General features: G+C 40.5%; 2 protein-coding genes across 9 annotated transcripts; both read left to right on the top strand.

Moving 5' to 3' along the window:
- The first annotated feature begins 353 nt into the window (after positions 1–353).
- On the top strand, positions 354–7,612 carry znf131 (zinc finger protein 131). 4 transcript variants are annotated; one of them, XM_034691991.1, is made up of 9 exons: positions 354–484; positions 4,078–4,225; positions 4,311–4,412; positions 4,556–4,700; positions 4,843–4,951; positions 5,103–5,294; positions 5,378–5,753; positions 5,856–5,986; positions 6,576–7,612. In XM_034691991.1, the coding sequence occupies exons 2-9, from the start codon at positions 4,096–4,098 to the stop codon at positions 7,101–7,103; spliced, it is 1,713 nt and encodes a 570-aa protein (XP_034547882.1). In that variant the 5' UTR covers positions 354–484; positions 4,078–4,095; the 3' UTR covers positions 7,104–7,612. The 4 variants fall into 4 exon arrangements, with proteins under 4 accessions (XP_034547882.1, XP_034547883.1, XP_034547885.1 ...); XM_034691992.1 differs by having other exon boundaries at positions 367–484; positions 4,075–4,225; XM_034691994.1 differs by lacking the exon at positions 354–484 and adding an exon at positions 599–717 and having other exon boundaries at positions 4,075–4,225.
- Positions 7,613–8,366: 754 nt separating this feature from the next.
- Positions 8,367–22,859, top strand: nim1k (NIM1 serine/threonine protein kinase). Of its 5 annotated transcripts, none has more exons than XM_034692000.1 (7): positions 8,367–8,702; positions 16,192–16,736; positions 17,494–17,848; positions 18,415–18,527; positions 20,231–20,352; positions 20,535–20,681; positions 21,243–22,859. In XM_034692000.1, exons 3-7 carry the CDS (start codon positions 17,535–17,537, stop codon positions 21,999–22,001), a joined length of 1,455 nt encoding a protein of 484 aa, XP_034547891.1. In that variant the 5' UTR covers positions 8,367–8,702; positions 16,192–16,736; positions 17,494–17,534; the 3' UTR covers positions 22,002–22,859. The 5 variants fall into 5 exon arrangements, with proteins under 5 accessions (XP_034547891.1, XP_034547886.1, XP_034547888.1 ...); XM_034691995.1 differs by having other exon boundaries at positions 17,413–17,848; XM_034691996.1 differs by having other exon boundaries at positions 8,368–8,702; positions 17,477–17,848.
- Positions 22,860–23,669: the final 810 nt, after the last annotated feature.

Raw genomic sequence — 23,669 nt, 5'->3', positions numbered from 1 at the left:
TATTATTATTATTATTATATTATGGTTGTTGTTGTTGTTATTATATTATTATTATTATTATTATTATTAGTAGTAGTAGTAGTAGTAGTAGTATTAGTATTATTAGAATTATAATTATGGTTGTTGTTATTATTATTATTATTATTATTATTATTATTATTATTATTATTATTATCATTATAAATGACTGAGATAACCTCGCTATTCAGTCAATCAGGCGTCTTGAAGTAAATGTAATCTTCTGCATTAACACAGCCAGGTACACTTGATCCGTAGCAGTTCAACGGAGGAGCATGTAAACACTTCACGCCGTCTCTAAGCAACGGTGTGCGGCGTCCTTGACTGTGCAAGGGATTCTGGGAATCCGAGTCCCTAGGCTTTAACGACCGCCCTTTTCAGAGCAACGAGAGTACAACAGTGGTACATGCATCGAGGGAAATATCATCGCAAAACAACTTTCTGAATCAGCGTAGCCAAACTCGAGGTACGTATACCGATGGTTTTTGACACGTATTGTGACCCACAGCGACCATAATCAGGAAATCTGTTTGCGAAAAGTGTGTTTTAATGCGCGGTTTGATGACGTAATGTTGATTGTCAAACGCGAAATGGCGAGCGTGCTAAGAGGCCCGTTACCTGCAACTCCCCGGGGTTGTACAATGTTTATATATTTCATATGCCAATGCCGAAAGGATTACATTGTTATTTCTAGTCCTGGTAAGTTGGCCTCAGGTTCAATTTCTATTCCACCAGCATGCGAAATTCTAAAGGCGTTCTTCTGTCGGGGAGGGGGAGTCGGTGTTTTGGCTAGTTTAGCTAACATGAAGATGGACTGGCAACTAGCAACACAGCGGTAGCTAACTGAGCAAGCATGCGTCAGATCATCTGTTCAGATATTCTCCAGTCTCGGGTGACATGTCAGTACATGCTGTTGAAATGTAGCAATTAATTGTATGACATTTAATACTTCATTTCGGTGTTCCTTGCTAGCATAATGTGTGCTAGGGATGTTGCTCTCTAGAGCCATCATGTTGACTTCCTTGTTCAGTGTAATAGTGTTCTGTGAAGCCCTTTTGAACTCTGAACCTCAGATCATTTCACTTTCTTTTAACCCAATGCAATGTATGTATAATCCTGCTGGAATGTTTGCCAGCTACATATTCATATAGGATATTATTAGATGTTATATTGAATTCATTGAGATTTAAAAAAAAAAAAGTGAAGTTCACACAATGCTGAATGTGTAATTCTGCCAAATATTCACAATATTCTCAGGCCTTTTCACAGTAATGACAATAAGTGCAGCATTCTGTGTTGACTCATTCGCTGTTTATAAATATGTTATAAATATGTATAAGTACCTTATCTATTTATCAGATAGAAGTGTACATAGTGTGTATATATCTGTAATAGTTGCCATATTTTATTTTATTTTTATTTTATTTTATTATATTTTACCCTTGTCATTGCTATTATTATTGTTATTATATTTTTTAACTATGTTAGTACATGGTTGTTTTCCCCTGTCCCGTGTTGTAAGCTGCTGAAACAAAATAATTTCCCCCAACAGGGGATGTTATATTAAGTATAACATACTGTATATATCATGAGTCTGTTGTAGGGGTAAGTATTGCCAAGAACCTCACGATACGATAGGCATCACGATACAATAGTATCACAATATATCATGATATCACAATATTGGGATATATTGTGATATTCTACACAGTAAACTGAGAAAACATAGGGATGGTGTATATGTAAATCACACAATATTACTCAAAATTGAAAGGACAAATTAAGTCAAAACTATTTGATTGAAAACAACTTTTCCACTGTATTGTTTTTGAAATACTGACGTTGTATTTTAGTTCCAACTCGGCTAAAATGTGAATTTTTATTATTACAAAAATATCGATATTAAGAGTTGAAATATCGATATCATATTGGAGGTCAAAGTATCGCGATATATTGCTGTATCGATATTTTTTCACACCTGTAGCCTGTTGTCACTCCGAAGTCACCTTTAAAGGAAGATGTAAGTCTGCTTGTGGAGTTGCACATATGACTTTGTAAACTAAAGCTAGAATTTTTTACAAACATTTTTTAAAGTCCTACTTCTTGCAGTGTTTCCCCTGAATGCACCAAGCGGCAAACTCCGGTCTCAAACGATGAAGCCAATGCGGAAGTGATATAAACTCCAATACATCGAAAATCCGCTTGAGGCTGGCTGCAGAAACACCGGAAACCACATAGCTATGAATGGGAAAAAGACGATCTTTGCAGCATTAATAAACATGTTTACAGCCTGGTTCAAAAAACGGCTTGGCCTTATGAAGCTAATCTCTCTAATGGCACACACTGTACGGGGGGTGAATTTTTTTCTAACATGACGGTTAAGAAGATATTAAGATTATGAGTTTTGCCCAAATAAGGACATGACTGACGTGACTCCTGGTCGGGAACACACAGCCATTGGCTAAGAGACTCACACTACGTCACACTCTGCCTAGTTGAGTTCCGCATTACCAATATGGCTGCTGCCGTCGATTTGCTTCAAAACAGCTCTTAGGAACAGATGGGTGACGTCACGGATACTACGCCCATATTTTATACAGTCTATGGAATGCACCTGCAGTGACAGTCAGCTCACGGCACTCTTTGATGCCAAGGAGTTTATCAAAACTTACTAAATGTGTCTGATGTATCACCAAACTGGATTAAATCAAGCTGTAGACGCGGAGCTTGTTACGGTGAGAGCATAGACTGTAAATAAGACAGCGTTGCTCTGCCTCTTCCCGTTGTACGGTTCTGAAGCCAAGAAATCCTGCTCCTGGGCGCAGCCATTGTGCAGCCAGAGCCTGTGAAGCCACTGTAACGAGCTCCGCCCTACAGCGTAGCGTCAAAAGACGCTGTGTGTCCTTTGAAGTTTCCCTTTTCAGCGGCTGTGAATCAAAGCAAACCCGGAAGTAAAACCCCGTTTTTTAAACTCTAATAACTAACGAAAAAGAAACTTTTCAGAAAAAAGAGGCCTTGGACACAAAACAGTCAAATAATAACTACATATCACCACAGCATACGGATGTGAGAAACATTCGTATGACGTGTATTTATTTTTTAAAGTTTGACTGCAGCCCCTTTCAAATGAATGGGGGAGATGGATTTTTTGACCTATACTGCAGCCAGCCACCAGGGGGCAGACACTCTGCTGAAAGCTTCACCTCCAGCCAGGCGAGCTGAACCCCTGGGTGAGAGCGGCAAAAACGGCAAACATCAAATATCAAACAGACGTCCCCTAGTCGTGTTTTTGTCACTAACGCACACCGGAAGTAAAAATCCTCAATGAAGATGAGAGCTGGTTCACACAGCACACCTGCTGCAGGTAGAGACCAAGCTAACACTGAGCCCCTCAAATAATAACTCGGCCTGTCACAGGAATGCATAGCTTTAATTCCTTAAGATTAGACGCACAGCGGGGAAAATATGAGTTGTTAATGTCCGACGGTTCTTCTTAAGTTTTCATCTGAGTTCGTATTATCAGTGATGCACTTTAGCTCGTCATAGTCTCGTTTTCGTCTTGAAAAAACGAGTTGTTGATGGACATTTATCGCATCGTTGTGCTGTGAAACACGGAACTCTGCCATGCGATAGAGAGCAGAGGAGCATAATGACATCCTGTCATGTAAATAAGATAAATAACATAAGGATATTAAGTCTGTTTAATAAAATAACAAGGTTAAGACCTGATCTATAAGAGAGGTAACCTTGAATGACTTCTGTTGTGATCTGGCGCTATTTAGAAAATAAAATTTACTGAACTTCCAAGGGGGGCGTCTGCTGCTGTTGGGGGCCCCCCAGTATAATGGTAGGGGAAACACTGTCTTGTGTGCATTTTTTCTTGGTGGCATCTGTTCTGACAGCCTTTTCTTTAACAATGCACCAAATCACTGGAGAACCTGTAATTTGGAATACAGAACAATTCAAGTGATCATGCTTGCATGTGTCTTCCTTGCAGTACAGATGTGATATTTGTTTATTTTTCCCAATATATATGACCTTGTTATCTGTTCCCAGTAGAAAAGGATACGGTGTATCATGGCGGCTGAGGTGGAGGGTGAGGTGGATGGATGCAATGAGTACCCAGCGCATTACAAAGTCATGATGGATAAATTAAATGAACAACGACAGCTGGACCAGTTCACAGACATTACCTTGATTGTGGACGGTAAGTTGGCACACATTATATGTCATGATGTATTAGGGAAATTCATAAACAATGCATCTAATGTATGTGTCGCTTTATATTTCAGGACACCAGTTCAGAGCCCATAAAGCAGTATTGGCAGCATGCAGTCAGTTTTTCCACAAGTTCTTCCAGGATTTTACCCAGGAGCCACTTGTGGAGATCGAAGGTATTCTAGATTTCAGTTTGTATAAAAAGTCTGCTCCTCAGGAGTAAAATGTGAAAATGTGCATCACCTATTTGCAACCAAAGATGTGACTACAACATAGTACAGCTTTTACTCACTACAGCTGCTCTGTCCTACTCTTTCAGGAGTGAGTAACACAGCCTTTCGCCAGCTGATGGAGTTCACATACACAGCAACACTGTCTGTAGCTGGAGAGGAAGACGCCTATGATGTGTGGAAGGCTGCTGAATACCTCCAGATGCAGGAAGCCATTAAAGCACTCACAAACACGTGAGACTCTCTCCTGTCACTTCTCAAAAAGCTAAAATGATGCCACTGCCCAGCTTTAATGGATGCAATTTACAAATGTGGTGGTGAAGGGTGTTTTTTTTTAGGACATACAAACTCTATAAAAGCTTATGTTCTCTTGTAGGACAAATGATGCTCCTTCGCCTTCAGCCCGGGGCAAAGGTAAAAAGAGGAAGATTGCAGAGACATCAAATGTGATAACAGAAACTCTACCGTCAGCGGAAGGGGAACAGGTCAGTGGGTTCCTGGTGGTCTCATTCATAGAACTATAGATTTCTGCCAAAAAAAAGATTCTCTGAAGCGTCTTCTGGTAGACTCAGAGAACACGTTATGTGCACTTTAACCCCACCCATGTCTAGACTGAATGTGTACCGTGTTATCCAGGTGGAGATAGAGGTGATAGGAGAAGGAGCCATTGAGGTGGAGGAAGCTGGACTGGAGGAGGTGGTGGATGCCGCAAAGAATGCACAGGCATCAGATGACTCTGCACTGGCTCTTCTCGCTGACATAACCAGCAAGTATCAACAAGGGGAACCTACCCTACAGCTCGTTAAAAAAGAAGAAGAACTAGAAGAGGTATGTTGTACAAACCTTAAGATGGCTTAACTGTAAATTTCTACATATGACATCACTAACTCCACTTTGTTTGTGCTCATTAGGAGGTGGTTTATCAGGAGGAAACAGTGACTGCTTCCAAAGTGTTGGAAAATGTCGAGGTCGTAGAGGTCCAGATTTCCCAATTGGACAACGTGTTCCGCTGCAATAAGTGCGACCGTAGCTTCAAGTTGTACTACCACCTAAGGCAGCACTTGAAAACACACATGGGGTTACTGGAGAAACCCCATGTGTGCAACCACTGCGGTAAAGCCTACACGCGGGAGGGCGCCTTGAAGCAACACATCAGCACGTTTCATTTTGATGCAGAGGAGCTTTCTCGAAGCCAAAAACCACAGAAAAAAGTGCACGTTTGTGAATACTGTAAAAAGCACTTCGACCACTTTGGCCACTTTAAGGAGCATTTGCGGAAGCACACTGGTGAGAGTGGAAAAAAAGATACCAGTTGTATCAGTTATATTGTTATATTGTTAAACATGGTACATTAAAATTCATGCTTGGCCTGTTATGTTTCATCTTTAGGTGAAAAGCCTTATGAGTGTCCAGATTGCCATGAGCGATTTGCAAGGAACAGCACATTGAAGTGCCATATGGCAGCCTGTCAGAACGGGGCTGGAGCCAAGAAGGGACGCAAGAAACTCTATGAGTGCCAGGTACAGTTTGTGCAGGATGGAGGCCATACAATTCTCCCCTTCTACTGCAGTTTGTGCATTCAAAATATATATCTTATGTTTTTTCCTCATTATTTCTGAATTTTTCGCTCCTAATGAAAGTGATTTATTATACATAATCTGCCTAAATTGGGTAACCTGGTCATTAAACGTACAATGATGGAAAAATATGGTGTAACAGAAATTAACTTTTTAGAACAGGTATTAAATGCTTGGACTTCTTGTGTAATAAAAAAAAGTACCACGACCTTTGATAGGCACAAGTTTTATGGCCCCTATAATTAATCTTACATTAAGATTAAAGGTTAATGATGCTTATAGCTTGGGGTGGCGTTGGCCTAGCTCGCCATACACAGAGGCTATAGTCCTTGCCGCAGTGGTCGCTGGTTCAACTCCCGGATGCGACTGTTTGCTGCAAGTCTTCCCCCACTCTCTACTCCCCACGTTTCTAGTCTCTCTTCAGCTGTCTTATCAAATAAAGGCGAAAAAGCCCAAAAATAAAACTTTAGAGGAAAAAAAAAGCTTATAGCCCTCCCTTTTCTTCTCACTCTGCCTCCTCTATCTCCATCAGGTCTGCAGCAGTGTATTTAACAGCTGGGACCAGTTCAAAGACCATCTTGTGAGCCACACAGGAGACAAGCCCAACCACTGCACGATGTGTGACATGTGGTTCACTCATCCAAAAGACCTAAAGGCACACCTCAAACAAGTCCATTCCATTGAGGACGACAAGTCAACAGAAGAACTGGTCATATCCGACTCTGCAGCCACAACAGCCATCGCCATCGCAACACAGAGCATAGACGGATCCGAAACTGTGCTGCTGGAGGACGGAATCCAGGTGGAACACGTCACCATGGAGCCGGTGGATGTGATGGAGATGGAGGAGACCACAACAGTTGTAATGGAAGACGGAGGGGTTACAGAGATGTGTGAGGAGGACGTTGAGAGACTAAAGCAGGCTGGGGTGCAGATCCAGGTGGTGCATGTGACGACCACAGAAGTTGACGGGCAGCAGGAGTTGAACCCTCAGGTGGAAGTTGAGGTGGAGGGAGAAATGGTGCACACTGAGGAGGCAGTGCAAGCAGTGGTTGTATGAGAATGAGACAAACACTGACTCAGACTTTTAAAGTCCTGTAGCTGACATTTTTGTGAAGAAGACTGCATGTGGGATAAAGCATGTCACCTCAACACATCCTTCTGTCTGCCATCACATTGAATGAATTGTTTTCCACCATCATAACTCTTTGAAACCTGAGTTACAGAGCTTTGGAAATATGTAATTTCCTACTGATAATCCTGTATTTATTATGAGCTGTTTGCCATCATATCACATGTTCTTGGTGACTCTACACTGGTTCACCAATCAAACTTCATGTCTTTTCTTTTGTCTGTGTCATTTTACCTCTAATTTATATTTTCCTTTAGTTCTGGTCACCTACCCAGACAATTTAACAATAGATGTTATGTTTTGTTGCAGCTCATTGAACAGCTGATGTGTGAATATTCCCTTGAGAAAATGCTCCATGCATTTTTATTCAAGCTGATTTGAACATTGTTTTTTTTGTAAGAAAGACTCAGATGCAGAATAAAATAATTTTTACAGAATGGGGTGTTTCTAAGGCTTGGATCCATCCGATGAATCCTTTATGATGAAATAAAATTAGCAGGGGTGTAAGAAGAAATGCTTTAGTTATTATGTCTGTTGACAGTCAAAATAGTCAACTTTTTGCAATCAAGTGCCCAAATAAGGAAGGTAATTATCCTGTAAACCCATGTTATATGGGATTTTTAGCTTGTATCTGCTGTCCCCTAGTGGCCAAAGGGCAAACTGCACGTAGAGTCAGGTAATTAATGTAAGAGTGGTTTTAAACCATCCAAATCTGCATGTATATATATTTGAAAGGATATAAAGGAGGTGGCCTACCATTTGCATAGATGAATTAAATGTTGAAGGGTAAAGGGTGAAATTAAAAATCATCTGCTCTGTGACTGTACAGTCGAAGAGGTGTCATACAAAAAGTCTATACAGCTCCACTGATCAGTTTTGTATAAGATACGATAAGATATTACTTTATCTGTTCATGTTATCCCAGCTTTTAAAATCTACTAGGGTTATTCCAAAGAAAGGTTATTCATGGATGAGTCAGGTGGATCGTGCACTTTTTTTGAGTTGTTTATTCAACCATGAATGAGATTAATTAGTGATATGAAAGAAACAGTGTGTACTGTATGTATAAATGGATGTTATCTTTTAATCAATTGCATATCAACACACACCAGATGAAAATTTGGACATGGTGACTCCTCTTTGAATCCTGTTAAGACCTCCTTTGATCCCCTGACCCCACGTTGAACCTCTGCTGTACTGGAAGCGTGGCCAGTCACCATGGTAGCTAACATACACAGGTTAGGTTACCTGGTGCGTCTGGACAGCTCCTGTGGTACTGAATCACAGAAAAGCTATCATTCCTGCTGCTCATTGGACAAGAGCTACACGTTGTTCGCTCCGGCTCGCCGCTGATTGGTCCTCTCGCCTGCCTGTCATTGGATTTCCCTCACAACAGACTAACTGAGCAGGGGGAGCAGCTGCTGCGGCAGAACCAGACCTTTCAATGTCACCAGACACCGAGGGAGATGGTTCTGAAGCCAGGGTGGTAAAGATTGTCACCATGGGTTTATGATGGCATTCTTTCAAGTAAGTTTGAGTGATGTGTCACTTGTTTTGTTCTGTGAGGATTTCACTGAGAAATGCGCCGGTTTATACAGGGATTGGCCTGTCGCGAGGGGTGTTAACTGTTGACTGTAAGATATTGACATTTCACTTCTGATACGACGCAATGGTTCATTACTGGAAACAGACATTTGTTCAGAATTTACATTTGCGTGAAAAAATTGAACGTCAATGTCTCTGCGGCAGACTATTAAACAACACCCTGTAAATAGTCTCTGAAGGTTCTTCTTAAATTCGTTCACTTTATGCCCTAACGTTGTACTTTATAACTATTTACAATGGTTGTTATGTTTAATGTATCTTTTCTTGTGAGGATAACAATGCATCATTATTCACTTACGCACGCACCTGCCTCGTGCACACGCGCAAATTAAGATATCAACTTTGGGGATCTGTACTGGCCGTACTGACCCATTGATGAACCTCGTTTACTTTCATTGTGAACAGTGTTGCCACAACATCAGGACATGAATGAAAGAGCTCAGCTTTGGCACCTGTTGCACTGTTATGTGTTTGTCTTTATTATAATAACTCAGTATGGGTCAATTAAGGATAGCGTGACTCATAGATGGTCAAATGAGGCCTGAGGACACTATACTGTAAAGAAGTTTAGTGGTTGGATTTGCACGATCCATACACATGATGTGTGAAATGTGTTTGTCAGAGAAGATGAATGATGTCAATTAATTTACAAAAAAACACGGCAGTCATGAGAGAGCATTTATGGTCATTGTTCTTGCAAGAAGAACATTTATGAATGTCTCAGCAGCTAGATGTGGATGTTACTGTTCTTTACATGTCTTATTAAACTGAGCTGTCAGTTTGCAACTACATTATATATATTTGTCTATTTCAAGTGACTCTGTTTTCAGCTGCAAAATGATGGAGCTGATCTGCACAGCATTGCATAACAATAATAATATTTGAAACATACTGTAAACACTCATCTCCCTGTTTGAACCTTGACAGGCTGGAAGTATTTCCATATTTTTGAAGCAAAAATAGCCCTTTTGGGATCTGTTTATCCCCTCCTGAAATAGATTTGTTCCTGATTTTTATTCTTTTGATGGTCAATCAGTCAGAGCACATGAAACATAGCGCTTCATGTGTTCTTTCTTTGATGCCAACCTCTTTGAAGCACTGACAGTGATCAACGTGCAAACTGAGATAGCCCGTTAAAGCAGGAGGAAATAATTTACCAGAAAGATTTTGGATTTGAACCACCGGATGCAGGTTTGATGATGTTCTTTGCATTGTGTTATTGTGCTCCTTGGGCATACTGTCATGGTGACTCTGTTAAGGCCTCAGAGACTGTTGTTCTCTAACCGAGATGTACTGGGAGCAATGGAGTTGAACATGTACTATACATCCCAGGCTTAGGCAATAAAACTGCGTACTTAAAAAGTTTTGGATACACACAATATAATGAATATATGCATGTCTGAGTAAGAAGCTGTGATGCTACAAAGTAAAGCCAGAATCAAAGGTAAAAAGTATCATAGTGCCCTGCATGCATTGTCCGTTTGAGTTGGTCATTTGCAAACCAAGCTTCTGCATCTGTGCTTTTTTTTCAGAGGTTTTGGAGTGTGTGTATATGTGTCAGGGGGAAGGGTTTTAGAGGTCAGTGTTTTTTGGAAATGTGAAATATTTGTCCCATAGATTCCAGTGAGGCCTGTCTGTCTGTTCCTAGGGTGCATAGTCTTCATTGTGGCAGCTCTTTCACTGTTGAGCTCTTTATTCTTGTCAGCCGTGCGTCTCAATTAACACACTGGGGAGCTTTGTGTGGAGAGAGCTGTCTCTGTGTGTGCACACTTGTGTGTATGCCTTTACATGAGTGTGCTTGTGCATGTTTCTATCCGAGGAAAGGGTGTGCAAATGTGTGTGTGTTTGTGTGTGTGTTCGCTTTGTGCCTGGATGCATAATGGCAGTGAAAAAGAGAGAATGGGACACAAGCACAGGGGGAATGAGGGTTTGGACATGAAGTGAACGTGAGGAGGACTATTTGGAGTCCAAACAGAGAGGAAGAACTCTTTCACAGATGGACGTTTCAGAGCTTGTGATGTGAAGAACAGCTCCTTGTCCGCAGGAACAAACAGGCGTTTAGGAAAGAGTGACTAATTCTTGGACCCCAGCTGCTGTGGATGGGCTCTCCTGTTTTCCGTTGTTGAAGTGTGTGAAGAGGCTGCTGATGCTGGCAGTGTGATCAGCAGCAGAGCGTGCCAGGCGAACCCTCCTCCCTGTCTTAAGGGATCCTCAGACACATGATTGATTGTCTGGTGAGTAAGACGCCGTTCTTGGCTTAGCTGATAGTGTTTGCTGATAAAGGGCTGGCTGCGGATCATAAACCTGCTTGTGGAAAGCAGTGTCCGGAATTAATTGAGGGAGTTTTTGAATAGTTCGTATGTCGGTAAACCAGATTAGAGATAAATGTCTTTATCTTTATGTACACTGGATCTCCCACCTGGTAGGGAGGCAAATAAAACTCCTAAAGGAAGATAAGCTTACCAATCAGACACCAAAGCCACTTGCTGGTCCACTGTCCTGTAGCCATAACAGACTCTGCATTCCTCCTCCTTTATCTTAGGTTCAACTTCTCCAAGAAGGCATGCTGGATGCATCCTGATGAGATGCTTCAACCCTGCAAGAGTACAGCGTTTGCCCACTCTTGAACAACAACCGAATAATCCCTCATGCCCTTTCTGAATCTGACCTAAGACGATTAGCCTAAACTTCCAGTCCAGCCCTGAAAAGGAGGTTTACAAGGAAGCTTAGCAATGTGATACTCCAATAGCAGAGCACATCCTTTAATCCACCCTTTTAAGAAATAGGAATCACCACCTGAGACTGGCATGCTTCAGGCGCTGTTGGACCTCAATATTAAAGAGACAGACCTTTCATGTCAAGAACCTTCATGTAACACGGTGCGTCTTATCCACACCTAGCGCCTCATTGCTTGGTAGTCTCTTGACTTCCTCACAGACCTCTAATAGGGATGTAGGTGAGGCTTTAACACAATCTTTTAACTCTTCCTCCTCCATACTGGATGTTTTTTTGGGGTTCTGTAGTTCCTTAAAGGTTCCAGAACAACAAAGCAGTGAGCAATGCTTTTACTTGCTGAGTCATCTGATGGTTTGCAAGAACTAAAGCCTTCTGCGACTTTCCTTCTCTTGGGATGCTGCCACAACTGGACCAGACTTTTGACCACAGTTAAAAGCTGCCATCTCCTCAATAAGGACTTTGAATATAGCCTCAATAGATTCTTTATCCACCAACCTCCTCCAGGGTGACTCAAGGGAAGGAATTCTTCTGGAGCAACTTTGCAGAGGGAACCTTAGCCAGATACTCACAGTTCACGTTCACTTCTCATGTGGGTCTACCAAGTCCTCCTGACTGCCAGACAGATGACAGTTTGCCTCTATTTTCAACAAGAGTGTTACACATCTGATGATAAGACAACATCAAAATCAACTACATTGGACTAAGGTGATCTGGCAACAAATATATGCTAACCCTCTGCTAATGAAGGAATTAGAAGTGATGTCTTTTTCACAGGCAAAGGGACAGACTCCACTGCAGCAGTACTCAGCAGGAGGATCTTATCTCAAGTACTCTTATATCTACCTAGCACTTCTCTTCCTGCGCATTTCCAGCAAAGGAGTTTTGATCCAGCTGTGTCCCTGTCTAGTTGGGTATGTTCCAACTTCTGCGCTACCTGTCTTTCAAACTCCCCAGAAACCAGTCTGGAATGCCAGGGGGTCAGCATGCCCTGTCTTTACTTGCCACCCAGCTGACAACACATTTAGCCCAATTGTCTCCTTTTACAGATGCGGGGCCCAAAAAGCAGCAGAGAGGTGTAGGTGGTGCCAGGCCTGATTTTTAGTTTCAGAAGTGGGCAACATATACAGTTTGTGACGTATATGTACAATTAAGCCACATGTTATTTGGCAGTATAAGCCAAAAGTAGACATCACACGTGACTGTGTTTATTTGAAGTTTTTTGTCATATAGGCTTTGTATTTCACATAGCCTTCTGAGTGTGGACTTGCTTGTACTCTTGAAGGTTTTCTAACAAGATGTGTACTTTTAAGGCTACCCATTCTTTCCTCGGCGCTCTGTTTTGTCTCTGTTTTTGTGTGGGTTGACGTGTGTGTATAGGTCCACCAGTTTGCTCACGTGCATAATTAATATGAGCACTCCGAGGCTCCATGCAGCAGAGTGTAAGCATAACCATGGCACTGTTTGGTCTCTTTCTTGACACTCAGCCCCTGTTAATACCTAATCCTCAGGATGACAGAAGACACACAAAAGAGCTCGGCCAGTGCTCATCACCAAGCAACCAGGTAGACATAGCCTCTCACAACATTTGTAGAAGCAAAGCACAAAGCAATCTGAGTGACTATTACACATCTATAGAGCCTCTGCTGAGATGCTTTCCAGATGGAGTAACAATCAGTCTTCAGTCAGGAATTAAGAACTTTATTCTGGTTTGTTATTATTATTGTTGAAGCAGATTTAAAAAGTATAATGTTGAATAGTAAAAACATCACATTTTAGATGTAAATGCAGATGTAAGACATACTTGTAAATCCTCATACTTTGTACTACAAATGCAGAATGTCCCGATGGCCATGTTGTCTCTCATTATTGATGTGGTTATCTCCTGCATGGCTGTTTTGCAGTCTTTTTATTTACATACATAAAAGGCTGGTATTCAGGGCCCAGTTGCTTTGTACTGTAAAGTGGAGGCCTCTCCTCTCTTAGCGAGTCCTTTTAGGCAACCTGAGATCAATGCCTAGATATTCATGCTGCGATGGCAGGAAGGTGTTTGAAGGCTGGAACTCTACTGCAAACCTTACAAAAGAGAGTTTCTTTGATTTTCCCAGCCAGGCTTTAACGTAGATTCATTCATGTTGATATGGAGACAGATGAGAGAAACCCATCCAGAGAACCATATCCAAGTTAATCATATTATGTCATGACAATGTCTGGTCATGAACCGCCCACAGCAGTGTATGACCCTTAATCTACCTGACTCATGTTACAGCATGGAGTTTGATTAGTGATATCGTTTTCAGTCATACTGAAAGAAGAGAAATATTCTTACAGCAACTGAAACTTATATCCATATAGTTGTTAATCAATGTATGATGCAAATAAAATAATGATATTACTATTACGATAATTCTTGATGATAGAAACAATCCTCTCAATACTTTTGAGTTATTAATAGGTAAAAAGAGATAAATGTGAGGGAAAATGTCTAGTTAACAGACGGTTATGTGAATTAGAATCCTGACAGTGAGCAGAACCGCAGAGGGATCTTGTCTCATCCCCCAGGGTGTCCCCACTATCCGGCTACCACCTATAACAAGTTGACATGATATTTTTGTTGAAAGATGATTTCTTTGATTTGTTAATTATTTATGTACAGATTAAAAAAAATCACTCTGATTCCACAGTCATTAACACTTAGATTGCAACACATTCTTATCAGCCTAAAAGGGGAAAAAAATTTAAATCAAAGAACATTTCAATTCACTGTCAAGTAAAAACACTAGCCTGCTTCTTCAATTAATTACATTGAACTGAACTTTTCTGTTGAAAGCGATGTTACCCAAAGCGGACAGGGCTTCTGTTTATTTATGTTGACATTTCTGTTCTCATTCAGCTCTCCTTCTGTGAGCTTTGCAATTTTAAACATAAAAAACATCTTTAAATATAAATGAGGCAAAAGTCACAACTTTTAAAATTGTTGCTATTATCATTACCTCTCTTGTTTTAAGTCACGGTGTAGCAGTCAGCAACTTTTTGATCCACTCAACAGCTCTGCTGCCGTTGCCTTGATTGATAGTCAGGATTCAATATTAGGAAATATCCTCCATGTTGTTCAGCCCACTGATTTGGCATGCTAACAGTGTGTTTTTCCAATAACGTTTGATGTGAACATTTTTTGTTACAGTGTTAACAGGCAAGGATGAAATGTGCTGGACTCCTTAACATAGACAGTTTGTATGATGTGTTGTCAGGTTGTCCCTGGCATCACCTTTGCTATTGAAAATGAATAACCATTGTTACAGGGTTTCGACCAATCAGAATCTAGCACAGCCAGATAATTAGTAAGAAAGCTTCATGCTGGGAAGAATGCCCATTGTAGCTTGGGCTAAATCTATTTTTGTACATGCCGTTTAACCCTCCTGTTATGTTCGTTTCTCAGGAACAGTAATAATGTTCCTGGGTCAATTTGACCCGGGACATATTCAATTATGCAAAAGTGTCAGAACCCCCAAAAATCCCAATACACGTTCTTTTTAATCAAATTTTTAACTCTATTACTAACCATTTAAATCAGAATTTGGTCCGTTGGTGTTCTTTAATTCTCACAGATCATGGTTCAAAGAGAATATTTCACTTGTTTTAATGAAAATTCACATTAAAACTTTTTTTAAATGTACATTGGAAAGACCTAAATATAAATACAATAGTTTTAAATGACATAGATTTTTTTTTTTTTTTTTTTTTAATGAAGTGATGTTGATAAATTAACACGAGACACCTCTTCTGTCACATGTTGCTCAGATTTTAGGCTGTTTTTTGCTGGTTTGGAAGGCATATATTACCTAAAATGTGTAATGAACCATTTTAATTTTATATGTTGATTAAAGTGTACATGGTAATTAAACTCAGGTGTTTTATTCTAAACAACTGACATAAGCTAGTTGGAAGTGTCTGTTTCACAACTACAACAAGGAAATACATATAGGGTAATCACACTTTGGCTAAGTTTAATACATTTCTGAGACAAAAATGTTGATATACAGTTCTGCTCAGTTGAGCGTGATTTAGGATACACTCCTCAAATAATCTGATGATACAGGCTACGTGAGTAAATGGCTTGTACTTTATTTGGCTGATAAAATGTTCCTTATAGAAGACATACGTTTCTGAAAACACAGGGTCATCTTTTCTTTACCCGACTCATGGGACATTGTTAGAGCTCTCTTTGCAATGCAATTATCACCTTATTACAAATTATTTACACACACACACCTGTATGTTCATAAGGGAGAACATACATTAGAAGTAAAAATCAGCTGGTCAGCCTGTAAGTATCTTCTTGGTGCTGTAAAGTGAGGAGGATCTCTGATTTGTTTATGGCAACCTCAGTGTGCATCACCCTTGGAGCAGGACTCAAACACTAAATTAAGTCAGGATTACAATAGGCATTAACAGACACTCAGTCACACACTGCACAGGCACACTTGAGTTGACATGTGCACACAATCTCGTTCACCTTTCAAATAGGCTTCACTGATTCTTGTAAAAGATACAAAATAGTGAGGAATTTGCAAGATTTTTAAAATAATAAAAGAAGGAAAGGGAGGATTTTATCACCAACAAAATTAACATAAATCAATAGTATTTATTTTTGTGTCTCTCTTTTGCTTTATTCCAGGTTGTCTCACTCAGTGCCTGAGGCTGTACCCTGACACTATCATCTGTTCAACATCTTTCCTCCAACCCCCCCTATCCAGCTCCTCTTCCCTCTGCCTCCTCCTCTTCAACCTGTGGCCTATTTATACCCCAGAGACTCAGTAGAGCCCATTAAAGCTCCACAGACCTCTTCAGCAAAGAGACAACAGTGAGCATGCAGCCGATAACACAAGGTCGATGTGATCACTCCAGCATCATTACTTTTTCTTTAACGTCTACAAATAAGGCTTCAACTGCTGGGGATTCCTGAATGTAACACGACCACAGCTGTGCCCGGCTTCAGATGAGAGAAAGCAGCTGATAGTACGTGTGAAAGATTTGCAGTTTGCAGACCTGAAGGTTGGGGTAGTTTTGGATGCTTCGTTCACTTGGATCATCAGACTGGAGCTTTTGGGCCTTTTTTTTGTTGGAGCCAAGAAACTACTTTGGACTCAGCTGTTCTTATAGCTGTGTTACGCACAAGGACTGTAAAATAATTCACCTTTTAAATGGCTTACACATCCAAAGGTAAGTTAAGAGTTTTGATCCCAATGAATGTTCCCTTTAAAACTAGATTTGATGTGTGATGTTGGATGCATGACAACAAAGAAATCAGATTTGTTTGTATTTAAGATAGTACAAAAGCAGCATTAATGGAAATTTAATGGGAAGCTTCTAGACATTTAACTTTTTTCTATGTAGAATTATCTATGTTTGTTTGTAAACAAAATACACTAGCTTATTAGGTGCGTTATTACACTATCTACATACTTATCGCTGCGGTCAGGCAGAAAGCGCATATCTCCATATTTCATTATATTTTCATTTTTTCAAAATGTAATGTTTTTGGTCACCCTTAGTGCCTGTCAGAGGGCATTATATAATTTCAGCAAATGAAAAAGGGTCAAAAAGAGCTTGTTACTGTCTCACATTCAGTGTGTTTTTTATTTAAAAAACAGTGTTTTTTATTTCCTGAAAAGTTGCAGTTTTAAAAATATGAAGTTTCAGCCAGACAGTAGCATTTAATTTGTGTACTATCCAAATAATTAAGGGCAGTCGATTCTTTTTTGAAACATAATAAGTCAAGAAAAACATGACCTAAAAAACAATCAGTTGAGGTTCCGTGTTTTTAGGTTTAGATTTTAAAAAGTTGCTGGTTCCTCAAGAGCACCTAACAATCCTAACGGATATTTTTTTTATTAAGAAACAGTACCAGAAAGTGGACACAAACCAGGAGAGAAAAAAGTGCTTTCTCGTTGTTCATACAGCCCTTCCATACCTCCAGACATGAGCTAAGCCCACACCACCCTGGGCTTCCCTCGCAGGATGACTGCTGTCTGCCCCTCTGAGAGCAGCCCAGAAGGAGCTGAAGCCAGCACTGGGACAGCAGCCTCCAGGGGATCAGGGGCAGCAGGAAACACTTGCAGCATTTCAGTGTCTGGGGCCGAGACCTCTAATGAGTCTAATGGAGACTCTGTCAGAGGTTCAGTCGGAGGCACAGCTGCGGTCACTGGCGGCCAAAGGTACTCCCGCTGGAGCAGACAGGACAGCTCAGACATCAACACGGATGACGAGGGGGCCACTATCCGCCGACTCACCCCACTGGAGAGGCTCAACCTGGATATGTGCCAGGATGATAGGTGGGTGTCAGGAGATAAAGCACTTTAAGTATGTCCTCTATTTAAAGCTGCTGTGAGGAACTTTTAGCTTGTATTGATTCTGGCGCCCCCTTGTGGACAAAGTGATACCTCTTATCTCTTGCCCTGTACATGCAAAATAAGTGTCTTCAGAAAATAACCTCATCCTGTTGTCTTTGAACATTTAGATTTATCACACAATGTGATTATTTTCAATGAAAACAATCAAAAAAAGGTGTTTCTAAAGCAAGATGTCAATCACCTGTTCTGACACCTACCCCCTCAGAGCAGTTTCAGGCATTAAAACGACAACAGAGAAGGTATCAGTGTTGTTGTAGATGGTCTTTTTTGCTTTTGAGGGTCATAAAGAGGCTTCAGTATCAGTTTCAGTCTGTTTCTTAGCCAGTTAAAAACTCCTCATAGTGCCTTTAAGAATCAAGATTAATTGTATTTTGATTTGCTTTTGCTTTTTGAGTAACCAGGTAGTTGAATTCTAACTGTCGTGGTTCTACTTAAGTTTATCATAGTGAATATTTAGTTTTACATCCTCTGTAATGCTCTGGTCACAGGGTGGTCCGTGAGCTAACAGTCGGCAGGAGAATCGGCTTCTACAAAATTCGAGGCGAGATCGGATGTGGGAATTTCTCCCATGTGAAGCTTGGAATTCATGCCCTCACCAAAGGTACGAAACTACAGACATCAAAGAAATCTATATTCTTTCGTCTATTAATTTTATGTCATTTTAACATATAAACTATAGACAAAATATGAAATAAAAATGCTTATTATGTTATTTAAAAAGAGTTACAATAAGAAAATAGGTAACAGAAAAATCAGCTCCACTGAAACATAAAAAAATAAATCTAATTGTAATGGCAGCCATAGGGGCGCCAGTTTAGCTCAGTTCACGAAGCAGGCGCCCCATGTATGAGGCTGCAGTCTTCATTGCACTGGTCATAGGATTGGTTCCTGGTCCCCAGGGATTTCTTGTATCTTCTTCCCCACTCTCTACCTACATTTGCTGTCGCTCTCTGGCTATCTCTTCTAATAAAGCTAAACAACCTTTAAAGCAGCCATAAAGAGTTACCCTGATGAGTTTAAATGTACAATTTAATTATAGGAGGAAGACATTTCGACTTAATTGCCATCTCCACACATCCATCTTTGAGAATAAAATCCTCAGTTAATCTCTTATTTGCTCTTTACTCTGAGATTTAAGTGATAATTTGGCCGATGAACTATTTCCATCAACGGGCTGCAACACTAACAACCGTGTCCTTAAGTGGCAATTCCCTAAAAAGACGATGTGTGCGCCGGGCCAGGGGGCTGATTCAGCCACAAAGAGACAGACTGTCTGCTGCCCTTGAACAGATGGATTGATTAGAGATCTCCAGTTTCCTTAGCGACGTCTGAAATTGCTGCATGCCTTATCAAAGGCTAAAGAGAGGCAGTAAAATGACTGTGCAGCTGTGTGCACGCTTGATGTTTTTAGGGTTGTATGTACTTCACTGTCTATAGGCCAGGTTATGTTTGTGTGTGCGTGTGCATGTAGGTGGTATCATTTAGTCCTCTCAAAACAATATGAGCTGCGATGCATTTTGAATGGCTCTATTGAGAGCTGAACGGGAGCCTAATACTGGCCTGAATAATGCATACTGACGCACAATTAGATATCTCAACACCATTTTGCCTCTTAAGAACTTTTATGTATTCAGTTACCTGGGGTGTATTTTCTTCTCTCTATGAATCATTTAAGAGAATACAGTGCAGATATCACTTATTTGAATTTGATATACTTGCTGCATAAATGCACAAGTTTTTTAATTTGCTTTATATATTCCTCTCAAAACATTTTAACAATTTAAGTTGAAGGGAGTCCAGGAAACTGTTGCTAGCTCTGCACTTTTAAATGTGATCGTCACACTGATTTGATCATTCACATCAGCTCAGGCCTGAAGTCATGCAGCATCAAAAAGGCAATTTCCCTACATTTACAAAGATGGGGCTTACAGTGAGAACCGACACCCAGGAGAGAAAATAATCAAGAAAATTGGTTTCTGTGAACAGCTAATCTTCTAACAGATTACCTGGAGCACAGCGTGAGGCTTGGTCACTTCAGAGGTGACTCTGTTTTTGCTAAGTGGTAAGATTCTTCCATCTGCATTACATTTATGTCACATATCTAATTGTAGCTACCAGAAAAGTAGAGGTGCTTAATGATGATGGATAATTCAACACATTTTTCCCCCTCTAACAAGTATTTTCTGATGAAACTAAATGCCACATTAGAGCATGCTTTTGATCATCTGAAACATTAGCTCTTCTGTAGAAACATGCCATTCATTAGTGATCGCTTACTTCCATTTTTTCCACTGGCATCCCCAGATAAAGTGGCCATAAAGATCCTGGATAAAACCAAGCTGGATCAGAAGACCCAGAGACTGCTGTCCAGAGAAATCTCCAGCATGGAGAAACTACATCATCCAAACATCATACGCCTCTATGAGGTATGGCTCACTCACATCCACATAGATTCTCACATTGATTTTTGTATTGATGATGATCTACTGTCTCTGATCTCAAGGGGCTATTCACGACTATCGCTCCACCCACTCCAGCCTCTTTAATACAGCTTAGTAAAGCACTCTGACATGCCAGACACAATTATGTGCTTATTTTTTTTCTCTAGGTGGTGGAGACGTTGTCACGGTTACACCTGGTGATGGAGTATGCAGGGGGAGGGGAGCTTTACACCAAGATTACCACAGAGGGGAAACTTTCGGATACAGAGAGCAAGACTGTGTTTGCCCAGATCCTCTCTGCGGTTAAACACATGGTCAGTAGAAATAAATCTAAACTGAAATGCTATGCTGATGTAAGATATTCACAAACAAATTAAATAATAAGTGAGATCAAGTAAAAAACTCATGCAGATATAACATGTACAGGACTTGAATACAATCTAGTAGTTGATTAAATGGGATCTTAGGAATACAACCTATACTTTCTAAACATTAGTATACACTGTCATTAAGGGTAATGCTTCATCTGTGAAATGTAGTGTCTTCCTCTTATGTGTGTGCTTGCTCCAAGCTGTACAACAAATGACCCATTTGGGATAATAAAGATTACCTTGAAACTTGAAAATTGAGACTTGTAAGTAAGCAGCTATGTCCTGCATTAAACAGAAAGGGATTGGAAATAGTTTTTTGGACAGATCCAATTATAAATCACCAGTTTGTACCTTATAATTTATTGTTTAACCTTAATGTTTGGAGTATTTACACCCCATAGTTACTGTTATAGTCAATCACGATCATGATTGGATAACCTGTAATCATGAGTCTCTGCGTAGAAGTATGGCCTTTAATGCTTCTTTCCTCTTTTTCTCCCACAGCATGAAAATGACATCATCCATCGTGACCTGAAAGCAGAGAATGTCTTCTACACCAGCAGTTCTTGTGTCAAAGTGGGCGACTTTGGCTTCAGCACTCTGAGTCGCCGTAATGAGACACTAAACACGTTCTGCGGCTCTCCGCCTTATGCCGCACCTGAGCTCTTTCGAGACGAGCACTATGTTGGCATCTTTGTGGACATCTGGGCCTTGGGGGTGATGCTGTTCTTTATGGTAACTGGCACTATGCCATTCAGGGCCGACACTGTCGCTAAATTGAAGCGGTGCATCCTAGATGGAGCCTATGTCCTCCCCCCATGGGTGCCTGAAGCATGCCAGAAGCTGATCAGGGGGGTCCTCCAACCAATACCATCGGACCGCTGCACAGTGGAGCAGATGATGGGCTGTGAGTGGATGCTCCCTGTGGACTTCCCACGTGCCATGGAGCCCTTTAAACTAGACCCATCCTACCTAGCAGAGAGTGAACCAGCTGAACTCCAGGAGGAAGAGATGGAGGTAAAGACAGCTCTGGAAACATTGGGAATATCCTCAGAACACATTCTCAACAACCAGGGGAAAGACTGCAGGAGCTCCATCACAGGAGTGTACAGGATTCTGCTTCATCGTTCTCACAAGAGACGGGCTGTGGCGAGCTTGCCTGCGGTCACACAGGCAGTCAAACCATCTACATCCAGTAAAAAGGAAAGACTTAAAGTGTACAGAAGTTTAAGGCATACATCTAAACTCTGTGTGGTTCTGTGACAATATGCTTTCCTTTGCTCTGGAAACATCTTGATAGTATGGGATGGGATTGCATGGACTTGATTAGAAATTAAAACATGCTTTACAGCCAGCAGTTTACATTAAATCCGTGTTATATAACTACATGCAGCTCCTGAAATCTGAGATTTCTACTTTAGTATTTTTTTTCTAGGAAGTAAAGTTAGTCTCTGTGAGAATGTTGCTGCTAGAAAAACATTATTGATACCATTTTAACAGGGAAAGCAACTCATAATCCTCATGAGATCTGAAATCATTATGAAACATTATTTGTTTGGGTAAGTGTGATAATATAACTTTTGATTTTGGATATGCAGGCCAGAATTTTATAGCCCTCACCTACTCTGCTAGGACACCAATAAACCCCTCTGAGAAAACAATGTAGCATATATCTTAAGAAAAGGGACATCATGCTGAGGTGATAAAGTTGTGAACATGCAGTCAATACATGACATGTGGTGTATTCAATGTTTACTTGCACTTTTCTTTGATGCCTTAGTTTTCTGTCATTGTATGGAATCCGACAGACTTCATTGTACTCCTTGACCTTTGTGATGAGAGATGGCACATTTACATTCTTATGTGATGTATCTCTATGAGATGTTAGACTACTTGAGCTGAGTGACCTTACTCCATTTTCCCTCTGGACCTAAAAAGCCAGTAAATCACATTAAGCCTGGGATACCATCCGCCAAAGTTTTTGGTTGTTCATGTGGCAAAATCAAAAGTCAGTTTTAACTCAGGCAATTTCAGAATGAGTTTATGATTGTGAGATTTTTGTATGACTTGATGCCATGTCCATGCTCATTTACTGATTAAAATATATTTGAATGCACCAAACTGTTCCTACGAGTTATTTTCATAGACTGTATAAAATATGGACGTAGGATCCGTGACGTCACCCATCTGTTTCTGAAATGCTGAAGCCAGTCGTCGTCGTCAGCCATATTGCTGCTGTCGAGCGATTGTGATGTAAAGAGGCGGGCTTTGAGCCTCCTCATGTGCAATATCTACCCCATATATTTATTAACGTGCAATAATTGCTCATCCCTCCCTTCCCACATGTGCAATACTTTGTTCTACTTTTTTTCTACTCATCTTCTCAGTTCTGTTCTGTACATTGTTTTATACCTATGCTACAAGTCTGCACATTTCACTGCGTCACTGGTATTGTAAATAAATTTGTAAATTCACTTATTTAGTTGTGTATATAAAATATGCTTATTTTTACTTCTTTATTTTTTTAATTGCTAATAACTTTTTAATAATTGCTATATATGTTATTGTTTACTTTATACTGTTTTGCACTATCTACTTTGCTGCTGTAACACTTAAATTTCCCCGTTGTGGAACGTATAAAGGACTATCTTATCTTATCTTATCTTATCCTAGCCAACAGCTACAGTGTTCCCACCTGTCAGTCAAGTCAGCTGTGCCTCTCATTGGAAGACTCGTAATCTCAATATCTTCGAAATTACCACGTTAGAAAAAAATTCACCCCCCGTCCAGTGTGTGCCGATTGAGAAATGAGCTATCCAGACTACACCTGTCTTTTGTACCAGGCTGTAAACATGTTAATTTCTGCTGTAAAGATCAGCTTTTTTTAATCGGTGTGTATGTGGTTTCCAGTTATTCCGGAGCCAGCCTCAA

This window comes from Notolabrus celidotus, chromosome 9 (genome assembly GCF_009762535.1).
Source record: "Notolabrus celidotus isolate fNotCel1 chromosome 9, fNotCel1.pri, whole genome shotgun sequence".
Classification (NCBI taxonomy): Eukaryota; Metazoa; Chordata; class Actinopteri; order Labriformes; family Labridae; genus Notolabrus; species Notolabrus celidotus.
The sequence above is the reverse complement of the archived record's forward strand: the minus strand, read 5'-3'. Positions and strand labels throughout refer to the sequence as shown.

Excerpts from the sequence above, each read along its gene's own strand:
- znf131 (XM_034691991.1), top strand. The coding sequence starts at position 4,096 with ATGGCGGCTGAGGTGGAGGGTGAGGTGGATGGATGCAATGAGTACCCA. Across the intron at positions 4,701-4,842 it reads ATTAAAGCACTCACAAACAC|GACAAATGATGCTCCTTCGC; the intron begins GTGAGACTCTCT and ends GTTCTCTTGTAG. Across the intron at positions 4,952-5,102 it reads CGTCAGCGGAAGGGGAACAG|GTGGAGATAGAGGTGATAGG; the intron begins GTCAGTGGGTTC and ends CGTGTTATCCAG.
- nim1k (XM_034692000.1), top strand. The coding sequence starts at position 17,535 with ATGACTGCTGTCTGCCCCTCTGAGAGCAGCCCAGAAGGAGCTGAAGCC. Across the intron at positions 17,849-18,414 it reads GATATGTGCCAGGATGATAG|GGTGGTCCGTGAGCTAACAG; the intron begins GTGGGTGTCAGG and ends CTCTGGTCACAG. Across the intron at positions 20,353-20,534 it reads ACATCATACGCCTCTATGAG|GTGGTGGAGACGTTGTCACG; the intron begins GTATGGCTCACT and ends TTTTTTCTCTAG.